The sequence below is a fragment of the Dendrobates tinctorius genome, unplaced genomic scaffold (genome assembly GCF_039654945.1).
Source record: "Dendrobates tinctorius isolate UK_male_01 unplaced genomic scaffold, ASM3965494v1 ptg000028l, whole genome shotgun sequence".
Lineage (NCBI taxonomy): Eukaryota > Metazoa > Chordata > Amphibia > Anura > Dendrobatidae > Dendrobates > Dendrobates tinctorius.
Window position 1 is genome coordinate 21464067 of NW_027361696.1, and position 20181 is coordinate 21484247.

Consider the following 20181-nt stretch of genomic DNA (forward strand, 5'->3'; position numbering starts at 1 on the left):
CCTCCGAATCCTGTGCCTCGCTAAGGTGATCCCTGGAGGGCGACCTGGGGCGGGGGATCCCTGTGGTAAATTGCACTGTCTGTGGCAGGGGACTGCCCAGGAGACCTGGAATGACGCTGTCTCTCCCTGGAGGGGGACGACCTTGTGCTATAGTGCGACTCAGGTGATTGAGACCTGTGGGTCCGCTTACGTCTGTGAGAGTCGTAAGCAGCATGTTCCTGAGACAAGCTGTCCGTTTGCTGTGTACCGTCCATAGCCGGGGCCCGACTCTTCAGAGCTTGCAGTAATGTAGCAGTTAGGTTGTCTATGGACTGTGACATAGACTGAGACATCCGAGTTGCCCATTCCGGCGTGGCCTGTGACACTGAAGCGTCAGTAGGGACTCCCTGGGGTTCTGACCCAGAGTTCTGGATGCAGTCCCGGCAGTGCGGATACGTGCTGCCACTAGGGAGCGTGGCTTTGCAGGCTGTGCAGAATGCATAGAAACATTCCTGCCTGGTTCTCTTCCTTGAGCCCGGCATAGTGCACAGAGGCTGGCTATAAGGGATCGTACAGGGGTGGCTACGCAGAGGGAACCCACAGAGAGCCTTATAGGAAGTATAGATTCACAGCTGAGTAATGAGAACCCAGCTGTCAGCTTACCCCACCGGTGTGCCCCTAGGTCCAGCGCCGACAGATCCCAGTTCTGTGCCCCCCGGAGACCGCTGTGATGCTCCTCTCCTGGATCTCATCCAGAAAAAAAATGGCCACCGGGACTCTGAGGAGAGGGAGGAGGGGGCGGAGAGCTGAAAAGGGCACGCTGGGCTGTGTAAAAAACGCGCCCTTTCTGCCTCAATCCACCCCTTCTATGACACTCCAGCGTGTCATTTTGGTCATCCGGGGGGGCGGGGAAAAGGCGGCGGCTTCGGCTAGGCCGAAGCCGCGGTCTAAATTAGAGGCCTGATGCCCAGGAGGGCTCCAGAGCGGCGCGGTAGTCCGGGGGGGGGGGGGGGGATTTGTACCAGACCCCCCCCCCCCCAGAATGGTCGACTGGATAGCGGTGGGGGTAGCGGTTTCTGTATGGGGGGCCCCTGAAACGCTATGGAGCCGCTGCTGTTGCATAGACAGGGACGCAGAAAAGCCCTGTCTCTGCTGTGCCATCCAGTCCGCACCCTCCCCTGGCCCCAACAGGATCCCTCAGCCGGCCTGGGGTCCCTGGAAGCTGCGGAATGCTGCCTGATCTCCGACCCTACCTGAGGCGTCTCAACCTAATGCCCCCTGCGGGGGATTAGGGAGGGTGCGTCTGTCACCGTCAGGGGGTCTTCATCCTCGCCTCAACCTCAACCCAGACCCCTTAAAGGGGTTGGGGAAGGAGGGGGGTCTCGACCTCGAACCAGGACCCGAGGGACTGGGGAGGGAGCGACATGGGGAATAGCCACCTCGACCTCAACCAGGTACCCCTAATAGGGGACCGAGGAGGGAGCCATGCCGGGAGTCTCGCTGGAGACCCACTTTTCTTCATCTGTATTTCCGGACGAAAAAAGGAAAAAAAACGGAAGAAAAAAGGTGTGCCTCCTTGCGACACTAAGCAAAAACTGGAGAAGGCTGACGCCGTCCAGGGGTGTATACTGCAGAGGAGGAGCCAAAGTTAATATTTTTCAGATTATGCATAGTGTCGCCTCCTAGTGGACAGCAGCATAACACCCACGGTTCTGTGTCCCCCAATTAGGCGACAGAGTAAATTGCATTGTGGGCACACAGCCTAAAAGACACTTTTTATTGTAAAAATAGTTTTTGCATCACCACATAGTGAGAGCTAAAATTTTTCCATATTTTGACCCACCGAGTCATGTGAGGTCTTATTTATTGCGGGACGAGTTGACGTTTTTATTGGTATCATTTTTGGGCACGTGACATTTTTTGATCGATTTTTATTCTGATTTTTGGGATGCAGAATGAAAAAAAACAGCGTTTTATGACTTTCTTTTGGGGGGTGCGTTTACACCGTTCCGCGTGCGGTAAAATTGATAAAGCGGTTTTATTCTTCGGGTCAGTACGGTTACAGCGATACCTCATTTATGTCTTTTTAGGTTTTGGCGCTTTTATGCAATGAAAGCAATTTTATATAAAAAAATAATTATTTTTGCATCGCTTTATTCTGCGAGCTATAACTTTATTTTTTTGCTGATGATGCTGTGTGGTGGCTCGTTTTTTTGCGGGACAAGATGACGTTTTCAGCGGTACCATGGATATTTATATGCGTCTTTTTGAACGCGCGTTATTGGACTTTTTGTTCGGCGGTATGATAAATCATTTTTTGCTTTGTTTTTTATTTTTTAAGGGGTTCGCTAAAGGGGTTAACTAATGGGACAGTTTTATAGGGTGGGTCGTTACGGACGTGGCGATACCAAATGTGTACTTTTATTGTTTTTTTTTCTATTTCGAAAAAATGAATTTGAATATTTTCTTTTTTTAAATTTATTTAGCGATTTTTTTAACTTTATTACATTGTCCCAGGTGGGACATCACTGTCCTGTGACAGATCAGCGATCTGTCACAGGCACTGCACAAGGCTTCCTCCTTGCCTGTACTTTGCAGGCATGAGGAAGCCAGCTCCCTGCAGGCCCCCGCCGCCATCTTGGATTCGGGGACCAGCAGGGATAGAGCCCCCCGCAGCAGCGCTGCACATTGCGCTGCTGTGGGGGGCTCAGAGAAGCACAGAGGGAGCACCCTCCCTGCCGATGCTTCCCTTTAACCCCCCGGTACACCGCGATCGTGTTTGATCGCGGTGTGCAAGGGGTTAACATGTCGGGGGCGGTCCGTGACCGCCCCTGACACATTGTGCCGGGTGTCAGCTGTGATAATCAGATCGCTATGACGTACTATCCCGTTCCTGGGAATTAAGTCCCAGGGCACATGGACGGGATAGTACGTCACATTGGAGTAAGGGGTTAAAGCTCAAAATGGGTTCTCGTACATTTCTAGACTAGTCTCTGACACTGGGGTTGTGGTTAGGGAGGATGCAGATATTTTCCACACACTGCATAATTACTTTTCTAGTATTTATTGTTCTAGAAGCATCACCAATTCAGAAGAATTAGAGAACTTTTTAGCAACCATTTCATTACCACAATCAAGTCTAGAGCGGGATATACTAGACAAACCAATTGAACTTGAGTAATTGGAGGAGGCCCCAGGCCCAGATGGGTTACCAGGAGAATTCTTCAAAACATAGCGAGAAATATTGCTTCCAAATTTACTGGCAGTTTTTCAAGAAACTATTAGAATTGGTAACCTCCTGGATCTATGAAAGCGGCGGTGGCAGTTTTGATACTGAAACCCGGAAAGGATCCATCACTGCCCGATTCTTATAGATCCATCTCCCTCCTCAAAACCAACGTCAAACTGCTGGCTAAATTCTTGCAAATAGATTATCCAAGGTGACTACAAGGGTAATACAGGATGATCAAACTGGACTTATACCAAACAAGTCCACCGCAAATAACAGAAGGCAGTTATATATGGACATGCAGCACTTAGTTGAAAATCCACATGAACAAGGGCGATCCTTTCCTTAGACGCCGCCAAGGCATTTGAAGGAGTCAAATGGAACTTTTTGTGGGCTGTGTTAAAGGACATGGGATTCGGTGATAAAATTTATTTCAATGATCCAGGTATTATACAGTGCTTCTAGGGCAAAACTCCAGGTTAACGGTCATATATCGGGATTGTTTGATCTGGCAAGAGGAACATGGCAGGATTGTCCTGTCACTCCCTTTTTGCAATAGTCATAGAGCCACTTTCCTGTTTGATACAAAATAATCCTGCAATCTTTGCTGTGGGTCGAGAGAGATGAAAATCACTCTATACGCGGATATGCTTCTTTTTTGGGGGGGGACCTAGGCACTTCTATAGGACTAGTAATGGACATAATTAAAACATACAGAAAATGGCCAGGCCTTCTAATTAACTGGAGCAAATTGGTACTTATGCTTGTTGATCCTCTTCCAGAGGAATACTCATTGGAGCATACACAAATCCACATAGTAAACTCAAATATTTTGGGGTAATAGCCTCTGCTAACACTCAGGACTTTCACTCGCATAGTTTAGCCCACCTGATGTTAAAATTTAGGTCTAATGTGGATACATGTGTCACCTCCCGATGTCTCCAGTGGGAAGATGTAATCTTTTGAAAATGATCCTAATGCCACTATTTTTTTTTCTTCATAATACTCCAATTTGGATTCCTGTGTCTTATATAAAATACATGGGCTATTTTGGGAACTCATCTGGAAAAAACAGAAACCCAGAATCAAACTTGAAACCCTGCGAAGGGGAAGAGATAATGGGGGCCCAGCAGTTCCAAAATGCTTGGTTATACTTCATAGCCTCGCAGATAAAGCAGTTTCAGGGCTGGGGTACAACTGACCACTGTGGAGCTTCGGGTCAGCTAAAGGAGGGCACTATAAATGGGAGACACCACTACTAGCTATTGAGAAAACCAGCCACGGGAAAATGAGTCAATGGTTCACACTCTAAATTTGGTCTATAAAATCTGGAATAGCGGCAAGGACATTCTCTATATCAAGGGATTCACAAACTATTCCTCTCTGTGGCACAATTTTGCTATTGACCCAAATAATGACGGATCAATCCACAGTTTTGATCAGATTCACTCTGGGTTTGGCATGCCACACAGAGCCTTCTATCAGTATTTGTAGCTTCTTCATGCCTTCCAGACACAAATTAAGACTACTAAGGTAGATATCACTAAATCTTAGATTTAATCGCTACAGCATTTAATACGAAGAGCCTTATTTCCTCTATTTACAGGATATTATTACCCTTATATCTAGATAAGCATCCCATGTAGGTCAGATCAAGGTGGGAAGAGGATGTTGGCCCCATACCTGAAGAACAATGAAATAAAATACTAGAAACAACACCTATACTATCTGAGTCCCAGAAAATGTCCCAAATCTTCATTATACAGAGGGTATATAAGACATAATATATTGTTTAAAATTGAGGCTCGGACTGAACACATGTCCGAGATGCGGTATGAATGGGGCTCATCTGATGTATATGCTATGGGAATGTGCTGATATAGGCCATTAATGGGTAGGGGTGACCTCTCTTATTAAACAAGTATTCGAGATACACATACAACTTGATCCTAGGGTGTGCATAATAGGCCTTCTGGGGGTGGGGGTAGATTTAAGATACCCTGTGCCTACCGCCATTTTGAGAATACTGTTTCTGGCCAGGAAATTGTTAACATTGCACTGGTTAGACCGTAAGTTCCCAACATTGGAGGAATTCAAAGCTAAAATTAGTAATACCATATGCCTGGAGAGAGGTACTTACATTAAAAGAAACTCAGTAAAAGTTTATAATTATATGGGAATGGTGGCTGGTCACCCCTGGGGTGACCTCTGTGGATCTACTCAGAATAACTGTACTAGACCGGTTGGCTATTTCGGCTTTTTAAATATTGTATGTTGAGGACATATAGATACCAATTATTTTCTGTTCGTAAACATGTTAGTGAACATACATGAATACTATTTTTGTTATAATGCCTGTATTTAATAACATGTCACCAGTCTTTGGGAAAATCTTCATTTGGACAAAATGAATAACTTTGCTTGGCATTGAATACCTTGGCAGGTATGGGACTATATAAACTTTAAGGGTTAAACATGGTTATTAAGTTTACTGTGTTTGTACTATAATGTAATTGTTTATAAAATAAAATAAATAAAAATGATCCGATTTAAAAAAAATAAAAGTCTTTTTGACCGCGCCCCTTCAATAATTACAATGTGGTGGGTCATACTGCTCTCAGAAATGAGCCCGATCTGTCCCCTCCGTTCTCCCCCTCACTTATTCTGTGAGCTTTGTCCAGCGACTGAAAGAAATCTAAGCTTGGTGCCCCCGGCATCAGTAAAATAAATCGCATGGCGGTGATTCTGGGGATTGACCATTTATTAAACCAATAATGTAATAAAAAGGGAGGCTGCATCAGCAATGAGCACAGACATCATGGAGGACAGAGGCCGAGAGAAAGCTCAGCAAAGGAAAGAAACCTCGGGTGGCTCGGACACTACAACTGGCAGACAAATACAAAAGGAGACGGGGCTTAAAGGGATCTGTTCATTAAAAAGCTGCCCAGACATCAGTCAGGAATAACTCCCTGGAGTCCGGGGTCCTCCCTGCTGTCTAGGCGGCATTTTTAATGTAGGAGTACTATCCGGTATGGTGGGCGATTCCTGGTCCCCTATAACTGCTGGGCAGAGACCAAGCACCGCTGCCTAAACCCCCCACACCGGGCCTGACCCCGTTTGCTGGAAGGTGAGAACTACGGACAGTTTGGTGCCAGGAGACTGTTGCTCCTCTTCATCTTCTTGACCCTTTAGAAGCGGCCATGTCGGTGCCTCGGTGAGCGTGAGCGGCGGCGGCCACCAGCATCTCTGTTGTTGTGCCGAGGCCTGTCAGGGAAGCGCTTTGGCGAGTGATGTCTGGGCGGAGATCCGGCCCTTGCCCTGTAATGGAAAACACAGAGACGTGAGGTCACAGAGAAAATTATTATACATTTATATAGATAATTATCACCCAAATCCCACAACCGGGGAGCGATCCTAACCATGGGTCCATGCACAGAGGTCCAAAAGACATCTGCCACCAATAATCCCCAGAGAACGTGCACACTAAGTCGTTGTGCATAGTTTTCAGAGGAGAAACGCCAAAGTTTTTGAGCAGGACTTGGAAGAGTTTTTACTGAAAAAAACCCCAAACCTCAGTGTACACGTAGCCTTAATGGGGTTGACCACAACAGCTCACTCACACATTGACATTAACCCCTTCCCTATGACATATTACATCCTACATTCAGTCCCCACGGATGGCGCCATGTTATACACCTGACATCTGCATCGGCCAATCATTGCGTAGTTATCGCAGGCAGGGTCCTGGAGATCAGCAACTGATCACCTAAAAATGTGTTACCCCCAAATTAGTTTTCCAGCCACATTATGCAGTGATTAAAAGGAGTTCTCCGCTGCCACTCACCGACCTTGGGAGACAACAGGTGCCAGCCATGACGTGTGCACAGACGGAAGGTTTCATTGACCAGAATTGAACATCTGTGCATGTCCAGGCAGGCAATTGTCAACGCACCATCATCAGTGACTATCACCTCCCAATGAAGAAGGGTAAGGAACCAGGGACCCCTTTAAGGCCAGGAAGGAAAATGGTTGCGTCACATCAGCTCTCAGAAGTGCGACTTCGGGTTTTTCGGACTTTCCCGCTACAATGTGTCCTCTTGGGGGGACCCCTCGCAGTCAGTGACAGTATAGAGAGGTGCATCTCGAAACATTAGAATATCAAAAAGTTTATTTCAGTTCTTTAATAAAAAAAGTGAAACATTATATAGAGTCATTACAGAGCGATTTCAAGTGTTTGTTTCTCTTAATGTTGATGATTATGGCTTACAGCCAATGAAAATCCAAAGGTCATTATCTCTGTAAATAATACTTTTATAACACCAGCTTGAGAAAATTATTTTAAAATCCGAAATGTTGGCCTATTTAAATGTATGTTCTGTAAATGCACTCAATATTTGGTCGGGGCTCCTTTGGCATCAATTACTGCATTTAATGCGGTGTGGCATTAAATAGAGTCTCTATGGGGTTAAGGTTAGGTGAGTTTGCTGGCCAATCAAGCACAGTGATACTGTTGTTTGTAAACAAGGTATTGGTACTTTTTTCAAGCTGGTGTTATAAAGTATTCTAATTTACTGAGATAATGACTTTTGCATTTTCATTGGCTGTAAGCCATAATCATCATTAACAGAAATAAACAATTGAAACAGATCACTGTTTGTAATGACTGTATAATATATGAGTTTCACTTTTTGTATTGAAGAACTGAAATAAATTAACTTTTTGATGATATTCTAATTTTGTGAGATGCACCTGTAGGTGCTCCGCTCCCACCTATCCGCAGACATCCGGCACACAGGATGGAGCCTTGGACAGATGTGATTGGAGCCTTGTGTTCATCCAAGTACTCACTGTCGGTTACGGGCTCGACCGTACAGCTGCCTCCGGAGCGCGCTGGAGATAGGCTTCAAATGCATAAAGTTGCAAAATCCGCCACGGTTACATTCACTGTTGGGGGAGAAGGACAATACGTTAAGTAAGGGTCAGAACGTCGGAGGTGAAGCAGACGACATGAGGAGTTGGCAACACTCACCCCATCTCATACTGCCGGCAGCAGGACTCCCTGAAGTCTGTGACGGGCGACAGCTCGGCGTGGATTGCCTGCCCGTTGAACCAGCGGTTGTTCAGTTCCACAAGGGCTCTTTCTGCGTCTTCCTCTCGACGAAACTGTAGGATAAAAGGCTAAAGAGTCAATGAAGGATCGAAGCAAGGAACCCTGGGAAATAGAAGAGTTGGACAAGCGTCACCTCCCTGCTGGCAGCTTAATATAGCCGTGCCTAATCCGGTTTATGGTAAATAGGATTGGACACCGAGATCTGGGGCAGACAGACGAAGGAGACGCTGGACACAAACAGGTAATAAAGCCCCCGAGCACATATCGCTGATATATAGAACATATGATGCTGGTGGTGCGGGGGACACACTGTATACGCTGATCGGGCGGGGGGGGCACACTAATTATACACCCTGACCAGGGGAGGCCATAGGCCTTCACCAACACTGACTCTAGCGCCCCGACCAGTCACCGACACTCAGACCCAACAGGGCCCCCAAATATTGCAAGAAGCTGGTTATTTCTGTCTACATGCCACCATACATATACATTTCTCTTATACCCACAGGCTCAATGACACGGACAGAATATCAGTGCGGTGTTCACACTCCACCAATGCCCAAATTCGCAACCAGCATCACAATGGCCAGTGCGACCCCGCCAGCAGAGGGCTGCGACACAGACAAAGGAGGCAGCCAGGAAGCCAACGGGTTGCGTTGTGGAACGGTGCAGCTCCCAAAGCCCAAGCAAGCGCTGGTTTTCCTTCCCCGACCCGCCACAGACACCGGTCGGTACCGAAGCATTCCCCAGAAGGTGAGAAGCCTAAAATATCACAAAGCGATCAACCTCAGAAATCCTACAAGATCGTAAATGTTAATTGTCTCTTTCCCGCAGCCAGAATGTGTGGTGGCACCAACATGTGCAGCAAAGCCGACAGCACTGCCGGCTCAGGCGCACCCTCCGCTGCCAGTCCCGGATATAATGCTGCGCAGCGCATACAAACGTCACATGAGCACCGCCGACGTGGGACATTCCAACCGGGCGCACCCGCAACAAAGCGTCTGCATCTCGGAGGATCTTCTTAAGTTGCGCCGATCGTCCCTGAGAGAAGGTGGAGCAGCCAGCGCTCCCTGGTACTCTCAGCACGCCAGTGTGCCCGATATCACACAAGAACCTCGATACATTAACATGCCGCCACGATGGTTGTTTTCTGCCCCCCCGATGGGACCCGAGCGACCAGCTAAGCAACGCTGTAAGCTGATGGAAGCAGACCTCCACCAAGGCAAGACATCCACCCGGCGGGAGCGACAGAGGTACGTGGCCAAAGACGGCAAGTGCCAGGTCAACTTAGGCCGCATTGAAGAAAAGGCTCGTTTCTTGTCGGACATTTTCACCACGATCGTGGACCTGAAGTACCGCTGGTTCCTGTTCGTCTTCATGATGTGTTATGTCATCACGTGGCTGCTCTTCGCCACCCTCTACTACCTGAACGCGCTCTTGCGCCAAGATTTGCTCCACCCGGATGACGAAGACTGGGCTCCTTGCTTCCAGAATGTGGACAGCTTCACAGCAGCGCTCCTCTTCTCTGTAGAGACCCAGCGCACCATCGGCTACGGCTCCCGCATGGTGACCACAAACTGCCAGGAAGGAGTGTATCTCATAATGGCCCAGTCTATCGTGGGCTCCATGATCGACGCCCTCATGGTGGGTTGCATGTTCGTCAAGATCTCGCGACCTAAGAAACGAGCGCAGACGCTGATCTTCAGCCAGAACTGCGTGGTCTGCCCACGAGATGAAAAGCTTTGCCTCATGTTCCGCATCGGCGACCTCCGGGACAGCCACATGGTGGATGCCAAAATAAGGGCCAAGCTCATCAAGTCACGGCAGACATACGAAGGGGAATTCCTTCCCCTGGAGCAGTCAGAGATCAACCTCGGCTACGACACCGGAGAAGACCGACTGTTCCTGGTGGAGCCACAGGTCATCTGCCACCTAATCGACCACCACAGCCCCTTCTGGGAGATGGGGCCGCAGCAGCTGCTTCAGGAGCAGTTTGAGATCATCGTCATATTGGAGGGGATCGTGGAAGCCACAGGCAAGTAGACAACTCCCTCTTGTACCCCCCAATACTTCCCTGCCCTCCAGGGTCTATGCATTATTTATAGAGATGCCCCCAACAACCAGCTTAGTCTCCATACTGGACAACAACTCAAATTTTAACACTCTCACTAGATCAGAATCATAACCCCCATTCTTTATACTGCAGGCAAGTTTATATTAACAGGTTATTATGGGTGTTATTCATGTGGACATAATCCTAAAAGATACCACCAACTAAGGTTTAAAGGGGTTGTCCAGGGCAACCATATTGAGGAAACATCCTCAGGATAAGTCGTCAATATCAGACGGGTGAGGGTCCGATGGTTTGCACACTGTTTTCTCAACTGCCATTGTGGCAATGGGCAATACGCAGAGTAGTGCGAAATGGTGTTTTTTCAGTATCATGGGACCATAACAGGGGATCGGTGGGAGCGTCTGGTGCCCGATCCCTACTGATCTGATGTGGATGACCCATCAAAATAACAGAGAGAGAAATAGAATCTGGCACTCAGCTTATATGCAGAAAACTTTTTAATGCAGTCCAGAACAATAAACGTTTCAGTCATCACTTAACCTTCATCGGTAAACCGACTGCTTCTAAATGAGGTTAGAGTGTTAATGCCTCAACTGTAATGCAGAAGATGAGTCAAGGTCAGGTATGTATTGATATGCAGACAATGTTCTGAGAGGCATGAAAAAAATAATCTTGACCTGTGGGGCATGTAAAACTAGACCACTGTATTGTTTGGTTTACGTCCTATTCGGGTTATATGGTAGTGCGCACAACTAGAAATGGGTGGATGACTAAATGGTCATTGGCTGTGTGCCTGCATCCAACGCGGTGTCCACAGCTCGTCGACAATACAGAACATTGTCTGCCTATCAATACATACCTGACCTTGACTCATCTTCTGCACTACAGTTGAGGCATTAACACTAACATCATTTAGAAGCAGTCAGTTTACCGATGAAGGTTAAGTGATGACTGAAACGTTTATTGTTCTGGACTGCATTAAAAAGTTTTCTGCATATAAGTTGAGTGCCAGATTCTATTTCTCTATCATATTGGCTTAGGAACCTATCTGTGCACAATTGTAGCTGTGCCACGATATGCTTTCTGCCATCAAAATAACAGGACATCAATATCATCCCTTTTAAGTGATCCCAATGAGATCACCATTGAGATCGCTGGGGGTTAGTTCAGGGGTACCAGTATTGTAGTTGTACGTTGTTTGGACCTCACATTTCACACAAATCCCTCTCCCTACCCATCGCAGGAATGACTTGTCAGGCGAAAAGCTCCTACTTGGAAAATGAGATCATCTGGGGCCATCGCTTCGAGCCCTGCATGACCCTGGAGAAGGGGGCCTTCCGGGTGGACTACAAGCGCTTCCACAAGACGTTCGAGGTTCAGCTTCCTCGCTGCAGCGCTAAGGAGATGGAGGAGACGAAGGAGTTGGAGGGCTCGGAGTTCAACTTCTACTGGGAGAACGGAGACTTCCTAACCGGACGCAGACACATGATGACAGACAGGGGCGACGATGAGGATGAGCGCAGCGGAAGACTCATCGGAAACATCACCGAAGAGCACAGCTCCAAGTTCAACGGCAGCGACTACAACCTGAGAGTCACCCCTCCAGTGATGGATGCTTGGCATCAGTAATTGCATAGGGTGTAATGAGCGCAGTTCCACTATAGACCAGGCTGCATTATGTAGATTGTGAGCAACAGAGGAGGAAGACACCACCGCGGTCTTGGGATATACATGGACTGATTAGCATCAAAAGGAAAAAAATAAAGAAAATATTTAATTAACTCTTCATTTCTCGCAGGAGCGCAGTGTAGATCCCGTCATGTCACCTGGTATCCCGACCTCAACATTTGTGCAGCTGAATCTGACGGCGGTGAATGCCACAGTGCTCCCTAAGTCCATTTCTGATGGGTGTATTAGGGCGGCACCATATGCATGCCTAGTCTTCCCAAGCAGCTGCGAGACGTTACCTTGACGTAGACGTTTCCCACTAGGTGATCGCCGAGGTTGTCACAGATATTCATCTCCTCGATCTCTCCGTATTTCTGCTCCACTTCAGTGAACACTTCCTGAGAGAGTGAAGAAATAATCAGACATGGTCAAGAAGCTGCACCTCCCCCTACTTGTCCTAATGGTCGCTGACCAGACATGCTGGAAGTAGTAGTGTCACCAGCCTTAGATTACATGCACACACACAAAAAGGCTTTTTCAGGCCGTTCTACTGTGTAACCCGCCTGAAAAAGCGCATTAAAAAAAAAAAGTGCTAAAAAGAATGGACATGTGCATTGCGACGCAAGAACGACCCGCTGATCATATGTCCAGGCTTCAAATGACTAAGATATCGGACTGATGGCCAGGCGGCTTCAGACCTCAATAGTTTATAGATTAAAAAACCCAAAACAATGAAAAGTTGTTGGCGAGTCCACAGGAGACTCTCTCAGGCATGCAAAACACAAGCCGCCGAGACACCATCACGTTTCTCAACGCAAGCAATGACTAGCCAGGTCTTTCCCCGGGAAGGAACAACCACGGGAAGGGCAGTCTCCAATGAAGGAAACCACTTATGCCGAAACATGGTATCCATCCACAGACAGCTGTTTCGGGGTATTGCCCCTCATCAGTGTGGAGTAGGAAACTGGCTAGTAGGAGCAATGCCTAGTAAAAAACTGAAAAATAAGGATGAATGAACTCATGGAGATCAACATCCAACACTGCGGAGACACCATCAATACCTTTTACTAGGCATTGCTCCTACTAGCCAGTTTCCTACTCCACACTGATGAAGGGCAATACCCCGAAACAGCTGTCTGTGGATGGATACCATGTTTTGGCATAGGTGGTTTCCTTCATTGGAGACTGCCCTTCCTGTGGTTGTTCCTTCCCGGGGAAAGACCTGGCTAGTCATTGCTTGCGTTGAGAAACATGTGATGGTGTCTCCGCGGCTTGTGTTTTGCATGTTTTTGCATATTTCCCATGAGGGATGGGGGCATTGCTCTAGAATCACTGCGTTGAGAAACATGTGATGGTGTCTACGCAGTGTTGGATGTTGATCTCCATGAGTTCATTCATCCTCATTTTTCTCAGGTAAAGTATTAAGAAGGTACCACTCACCTCAAAGAAGTCATCGTAATGTTCCTGCACCTCCACATCACTGACGAGCGCTGCGAAAGAAAGAAGAGACGTGAATCATTGCACACCAAAGGAGACACCCAGAGACTACAGAGCTGCGGATGACCATCACTGAGGATGCCACCACTGATCTATCCACAGGATAATTAATATTGGGAGACCCCTTTAAGTGTCAGGCCTGCAGAATATTAAATATATGACCCTCCGTTAGTGGGGTACATGCAACATACTATTCTGCTCGCCCCTCATGGTCGTGGCTGAAATTGCCCCTCTACGTCAGCATTATTAGAGCCCACGTGGTAGGTCCCAACCGCATGGGTTGCTGAAAGTGGCAATTCTTGTGTCCAGAAGAGGTGGTAAGGCCCCTTTAAGAGCAGGTACATGAGTATTATGTTGGCGCACTTACAGTGGGAGCCATTGGCGCTCTGCGCCGTGTTCTGCGGGTTCCGGTAAAGGTTCAAGAGGACGATCGTCTGAAAAAAACCAAAACTAAATCATCAGCTGAGTAGCTACAGTGTCTAAAATCACATCCTTATGCTGACGAGGGGTCAGAACTCAGAGACCTCATCTGCATGAACTACTTATTAAAGGGGGAAGTCTATACACACTATTGCTGGGGTCCTAAAATGAAGCAATCACTGCACTGTGTAAGCCGCCTGAGCCCCTCCATCACTGATCAGAGCTGACTGAGTCCTGGGATTGTTCTTCATTCTGACTGACTCCATTGTTGGGGGGGGGGGTTGGAGGTTGTGTGTCAGCTCAAATGTAACAGGACGTTACCAAACAAAGACCCCAAAACTACCATGGATGCCATCCTGCTATATACAATCCTGACTAATACACTGCTATGTATGCATGAAAGTGATTACATGATCTTTTCCGCTACCCAAAAACACACTTCAAGATGCATAGAGCGACCGCAGGTCGTTCGACCTGAACATCACAACCTCAAGAGGAGGCCTGGGGCTGATCTGTGCTCGTGTGGATGAGACTGACCTCAGAAAAGCAGAGATTTCAGAATTTTATTGTTTCTTTTTAAATATACTACAGAGACACCTACAGAAACCCATCACATACACAGCAGGCTGCTAAAATACACCACTCAAATTCAAGGGACTGTCCAGGTTTGAGAGCAGGATCTGCAAACGCTGTCACGTGGCGGCACGTCTGCCATCATTACACCGGCAGTCACATGGCGGCACGTCTGCCATCATTACACCGGCAGTCACATGGCGGCACGTCTGCCATCATTACACCGGCAGTCACGCGCTGACTGGATGCAATAAGTTTCTTTCCAATCCATTCTAGAGGGTGAAGCCCGATGAGACCTTCATCCAGTAAAGCATCGGACGCCATGATTATGACCCCATAATAGTCAGTAGGATTGATCAGGTACGTCTGTGATATCTGTTTCGTAGGAGAGAACAGAAAGCCCAATTCCCTGCCACAGACGTGACAGGAGCCTAAAGCCCTCATACACATTAGACTAACACATCGCAGACATTGGGGCCCAGACGACAGTCTGATGTGGGTGAGGGACCACATGACAGTCTGATACGTGTGGGGGCCCACATGGTGATGTCGGGGAGAGAAGGATCAGATATGCCCCATCTCTGACTGACGATCCTGTTGATCTCCAGAATACAAGAAATGTCTGTCACTGGCTCTTGATCAGAACACAGGAGCTGAGCGAACGATCGTCTGACTGCCATCTGCTGTGTATGGGGTCCGCAGGTCACTACCAGAACAAAGTGTGCGGCCCCCAGAGTCCTCACCTGGCTGAAGGTGGGCTTGTTGTGGAGGCGGGAGCAGCGGTCTCCATGGCGACAAGCTCCGATTTTGAAGTAAAAGGAACAGTTGACCCTGAAGAACAGACAAAGGGGAGACTGTTATAAAAAGGCCCAAATATCCAACTAATCCATCAGTGGCCACAAGAGATACACGCTATATATGCTGAGTCTTCTCCAGGGCCCCGTGCCCTCAGTGGCACCTCTGCAGCCCACTCTCGCCCTTCTCTGGGGCCAAGAGTCATCAGTGGCCCCCCTATAGCCCATTATCACCCTCCTCCAGGCCCCCCCCCCCCCCCCGTGTCCTCAGTGGCCCCTCTGCAACCCATTCTTGCTTCCTCCAGGACCCCGTGTCCCAAGTGTCCCCTCTGCAGCCCATTCTCGCCTTCCACCAGGGCCCCACGTCCTCAATGGCCCCTCTGCAGCCCATTCACGCCCTCCGCCAGGGACCCACGTCCTCAATGGCCCCTCTGCAGCCCATTCTTGCCCTCCGCCGGGGCCTCACGTCATCATTGGCCCCTGTGCAGCCCATTCATGCCCTCCGCCGTGGAGCGTGTCATCAGTAGCCCCTCTGCAGCCTACTCTTGCCCTCCTCCGGGGCCCTGTTTCCTCAGTGGCCCCTGTGCAGCCCACTCTCACCCTCCTCTGAGGCCCCATCTCTTTAGTGGCCCCTGTATAGCTCAGTCTTGCCCTCCTCTGGGGCGCCGTGCCCTCAATGGCCACTGGGCAGCCCACACTTGCCCTCCTCTGGGGCCCTGTTTCCTCAGTGGTCCCTGTACAGCCCACTCTCACCCTCCTCTGAGGCCCCGTCTCCTCAGTCGTCCCTGTGCAGCTCACTCTTGCCCTCCTCTGGGGCCCCGTGCCCTCAATGGCCCCCTGTGCAGCCCACTCTCGCCCTCTTCTGGGGTCCCACGCTTACTTATCCTTCTCAGTCCCGAAAATCGAGGCTAAGTATTCCGCCATCTTCCACGGATTGTCTCCTCCCCCTTCTCAACAACCACCGACTTCCTGTTTATGGAGACGTCACTTCCGCTTCCGCTTCCCGCCTCTTTCTCCGCGGTCGTCCGCTGATTCCACATAGTTACAGAACATTTCACACTTTCCCTCCCCGGAATCCGTGTTTCATTCTCTCACGCTGCGCTCTGAATATCTTCACTCCACGTCATAATATGTGGATAAGACTACAACTGCTGATAGGCGTCGCTGCTTGGTTTCCGGTTGCACATGCGCACTGAATCGTGATGCTTTCCTAAACTACATTTCCCGACATTCCCGAGCGCTGGGTCTGGAGAAAGAGGAAAATAGGAGGGTGAGCGGAGAGCTTTCGTGTAATATCGACGATAATCGCGTTTGGGAGGACTACAGTTTCCATTATGCCCCATCAGAAAATGTCCACATTAGCTGTTGGCACCTTATGGGTCATTGTTGCCATGGTAACACTTGTCCCAAGAGCTGACAATTCACTGCTGCCTTCTATGGGGCAAAAAAGAGCTTCCAGCTAGAAATGTGCAGGTTTCTCCCCTTTTATTTTGTCCACAGCCCTCGTTGTACCTCTGCTTGCTGTCAGTGAATAGCAGCCTCCCGATTTGCGCTGGGCTGCGTCTGTCGAGGTGATGTGACCTCCCAGGGACATGTTTTGTGCTTCCGTCCGTGACAACACCGAGCGCAGGGCACGGACGAGGCCGAATCTGTCCGTATCCAGGCCCCACTGTAACTGATTCACCGTCCCGGACCCCAGAATCCCCCACATCCTGCGCTCCAAGACTTGACACTCGATGAATGCGGCTCCACTGAATGGCGTGGGGATGTGCCATTCCCTATGCGGCCGCCTCAAACTCCTGTACTCTGAGGTTACAGGTGTTAAAATTGCAAAGTGCTTGGAAAAACTAGAAAGTTTCTCCATTTTCAAGAACAGGGAATTATAATTTACTGTTTGTTGCCCAGGTTACCAGCCACTGCTGCGGTCTATCAGAAGAAGTCGGTTTCCTAGGTAATAGGGTAGAGCTTGCCAGCTGTTTGCTATAGAGCTTGAAAATACTGCTCTGAAGGTCCCTACCCATCTCACCAGCCTCTGCGCTCCTCCGATGCTGCCGAATATGATCAACAATGTTCGGACTAGGTCAACCGTGTTGCTGGCCACATACCAACAGTCATCAGAGACACAGTTCTCCAGCAAGCAGGAGGCAGGGGAGCAGTGCGCTTACAATCTGTTTATTACAGAGTTTATAAGCGCTGTTCTGAAGATCCGGCCGGCTTCTGGGAGCCTGCGTTCCTCCGATGCTACAGCAATGTCCCCACCAGTTCAACCAGTCAGTCATCAGAGGCACTGTTCTTCAGCAAGCAGGAGGCAGAGGAGCAGTGTGCTTACAATCTGTTTATTATAGTTTATAAGCGCTGTTCTGAAGATCCGGCCGGCTTCTGGGCCCCTGCTATCTCCTGATACTGCAGAGGTAAAGCTGCTGTTGCAGGTTCAGAGAGCGCACAGTTTGGAGCAATGGTGCAGTCATGGCAATAACTTGTCAGCAGGCCCCCTGGATTTGGCCCGTCATCGAGCCCCCAGAATACAGGCCATCAGTGGGAGCCCAGGGTGGATAATACGGCGAACACACTGAGCATTAGCTCTCATTATGATGGATGCATTATAGCATCCCCTTTACAGCTGTACGGTTTCTGGGGAGAGTAGGGGGCTGAATATTGCTGGTAGTTCCCCTTTCAGGGCTGTAATGTCTGCCTGGTGCGCCTGTCGACGGGCTGCGTCCTGGGGGCCCACTGGTGGCATGGCTGCACCATTGGTCCAAACTGTGTTCATTTACTTTCCATTGCATTCTTCAATTTACTACAATTGTATCGTCTCCGGACTGATACACTTACAAATTCTGCACAGAAGAGATGATTGCAGATATTATTGTAACAAACCCTCAGCTGTTCATACATCTCTGATCTTGATAGTGGAAATGAGTATCAGTAACAGAAGGGTTAATCCCGCAGGCGCTCCGAGATTCTCCGACAATGAACCGTATCTCAAACATTACCAAATACGGCCCTGGGAAGAATGGGGGCCGAGCGCCAAATACCTCAGCGCACAGACACGGCCTCTTCCTCATCCACTCTGCGGTAAATCATTACCGGGCCTTTCGTATATGGGTGGTCTCAGATGCTTTTAACCCCTTGTCTCCCAGCTCCATTATTGCTGGCGACGCTGAGGAATATTCAGATCCATTTCTCGGACATGAACTTCTGGCTGTCAGTCTTCAGTGCAGTTCTAGATTTCTGTTTATGAACCAGGAGGCTCAGGATGAGCAGTTTGTACCGAATCCTTGGGAATCATGGATTTGTGGGAGGCCCAGTAAAAATAGAATAAAAAAAAAAATATATATATATATGTGCCCATGTTCTCATTTTTCCCTTTAGAGGCAACATCCTGACCAAACGTGTGAAGATCCGATCTCTCTGACACCACAATGAACCTGGAGCGCGTCCCCAACGAGGAGAAGCTGCAGCTGTGCCGAAAGTATTACCTGGGTGAGATTGAAGCTGCACAATACACAAGTCTATATATTTCTCTGGTGGCCTTTGGTTTTCTGTCCAGTCCCCGGCGACCGGAGGTTGAGCGTCCAGTCCCCGGCGGCCGGAGGGTGAGCGTCCAATCCCCGGCGGCCGGAGGGTGGGCGTCCAATCCCCGGCGGCCGGAGGGTGGGCGCCCAATCCCCGGCGGGTGGGCGCCCAATCCCCGGCGGCCGGAGGGTGGGCGCCCAATCCCCGGCGGCCGGAGGGTGGGCGCCCAATCCCCGGCGGCCGGAGGGTGGGCGCCCAATCCCCGGCGGCCGGAGGGTGGGCGCCCAATCCCCGGCGGCCGGAGGGTGGGCGCCCAATCCCCGGCGGCCGGAGGGTGGGCGCCCAATCCCCGGCGGCCGGAGGGTGGGCGCCCAATCCCCGGCGGCCGGAGGGTGAGCGCCCAATCCCCGGCGGCCGGAGGGTGAGCGCCCAATCCCCGGCGGCCGGAGGTTGAGCGTTCAGTTCTTGGTACTCTTTGCCCTGGAACCTAGTGTCAGGTAGTATAATTTTTTTTGTCGGATGGTCTGTTCTCTACTTCCTCTTCTCGGCACTATCACATGCCTCCAGCACTGACGGGCGCTATTAACCCTTTCACCTTGTGTTTTTACAGGGGGGTTTGCTCTGCTGCCGTTCCTGTGGCTCGTTAACGTCACGTGGTTCTTTAAGGAAGCGTTCTTCAAGCCGGCGTACACAGAGCAGCCGCAGATACAGAGCTGTGAGTGTCGGGGTGTGACTATAAGGGGGGCTTTTTTTTTAGTAACACTATTTGCTGGAGGATCATTATTCCTCCTCCAGAAGTTGTCATCTCACTTTTCCATGGGCCATGAGCGGCAAATCCTCTGATGAATCCAGTAACAGTAAGGATTCGGGGAATGATTAGGTAGATGCACCGTCCAGGAACTTGGGGGGCTGATGTACACCCCTGCGGGAGTTTAGTGTTGGCTATACTGGTGGTCTCCCCACTTATTCTCTGTTCACCCCTGCAGATGTGAAGCGGTCGGCCTTTGGCCTCTTTGTGTGGGTGGTCATCCTCACCACGTGGATCAGCATCTACCAGACACATCGGGCCAGCTGGGGTGCCACCGGTGACTACCTCTCCTTCACTATACCCCTGGGCATTCCCTGACGTCCACACCAGGGACCACCAGAACTATGCGGATCTACTCTCTGCTGCTCCGGACCTCGCTCTCCATTGCATTAACAAAGACCAATGAAGTGGCTCCGACCCAGGGGCTTCACCTTCCCCGGATCTGTTATTTCGCCAATAAAATGTTCAGTCCGATTGTTGTGTTCTTCATAAAGTTTGTAGCAGATGAGCGGA

The 20181-nt window shown here is 49.4% G+C and overlaps 4 protein-coding genes across 4 annotated transcripts; 3 read left to right on the plus strand and 1 right to left on the minus strand.

Annotated features, from left to right (window-relative positions):
* Positions 1–5951: 5951 nt before the first annotated feature.
* Positions 5952–16416, minus strand: U2AF1L4 (U2 small nuclear RNA auxiliary factor 1 like 4). The gene is made up of 8 exons (XM_073570417.1): positions 16225–16416; positions 15294–15381; positions 13925–13991; positions 13501–13550; positions 12360–12458; positions 8238–8371; positions 8057–8152; positions 5952–6526 (listed from the first exon to the last, which is right to left on the minus strand). The coding sequence occupies exons 1-8, from the start codon at positions 16266–16268 to the stop codon at positions 6397–6399; spliced, it is 708 nt and encodes a 235-aa protein (XP_073426518.1). The 5' UTR covers positions 16269–16416; the 3' UTR covers positions 5952–6396.
* LOC141085194 (G protein-activated inward rectifier potassium channel 4-like) lies at positions 9152–10361 on the plus strand. The gene has a single exon (XM_073570413.1). The coding sequence runs from the start codon at positions 9240–9242 to the stop codon at positions 10359–10361; it is 1122 nt and encodes a 373-aa protein (XP_073426514.1). The 5' UTR covers positions 9152–9239.
* LOC141085199 (ATP-sensitive inward rectifier potassium channel 12-like) lies at positions 11638–12141 on the plus strand. Its single transcript, XM_073570419.1, has one exon. The coding sequence runs from the start codon at positions 11638–11640 to the stop codon at positions 12019–12021; it is 384 nt and encodes a 127-aa protein (XP_073426520.1). The 3' UTR covers positions 12022–12141.
* Positions 16417–16464: 48 nt separating the features above from the next.
* PSENEN (presenilin enhancer, gamma-secretase subunit) lies at positions 16465–20142 on the plus strand. Its single transcript, XM_073570421.1, has 4 exons — positions 16465–16614; positions 18717–18827; positions 19471–19575; positions 19847–20142. The coding sequence occupies exons 2-4, from the start codon at positions 18767–18769 to the stop codon at positions 19984–19986; spliced, it is 306 nt and encodes a 101-aa protein (XP_073426522.1). The 5' UTR covers positions 16465–16614; positions 18717–18766; the 3' UTR covers positions 19987–20142.
* Positions 20143–20181: the final 39 nt, after the last annotated feature.

Coding starts and splice junctions, on each gene's coding strand:
- LOC141085199 (XM_073570419.1), top strand. CDS start 11,638: ATGACTTGTCAGGCGAAAAGCTCCTACTTGGAAAATGAGATCATCTGG.
- PSENEN (XM_073570421.1), top strand. CDS start 18,767: ATGAACCTGGAGCGCGTCCCCAACGAGGAGAAGCTGCAGCTGTGCCGA. Junction 18,828..19,470: donor GTGCCGAAAGTATTACCTGG/GTGAGATTGAAG, acceptor GTGTTTTTACAG/GGGGGTTTGCTCTGCTGCCG. Junction 19,576..19,846: donor GCAGCCGCAGATACAGAGCT/GTGAGTGTCGGG, acceptor TCACCCCTGCAG/ATGTGAAGCGGTCGGCCTTT.
- LOC141085194 (XM_073570413.1), top strand. CDS start 9,240: ATGCTGCGCAGCGCATACAAACGTCACATGAGCACCGCCGACGTGGGA.
- U2AF1L4 (XM_073570417.1), bottom strand. CDS start 16,268: ATGGCGGAATACTTAGCCTCGATTTTCGGGACTGAGAAGGATAA. Junction 13,551..13,924: donor GAGCGCCAATGGCTCCCACT/GTAAGTGCGCCA, acceptor TTTCTTTCGCAG/CGCTCGTCAGTGATGTGGAG. Junction 6,527..8,056: donor GGTCGAGCCCGTAACCGACA/GTGAGTACTTGG, acceptor TTTCCATTACAG/GGCAAGGGCCGGATCTCCGC.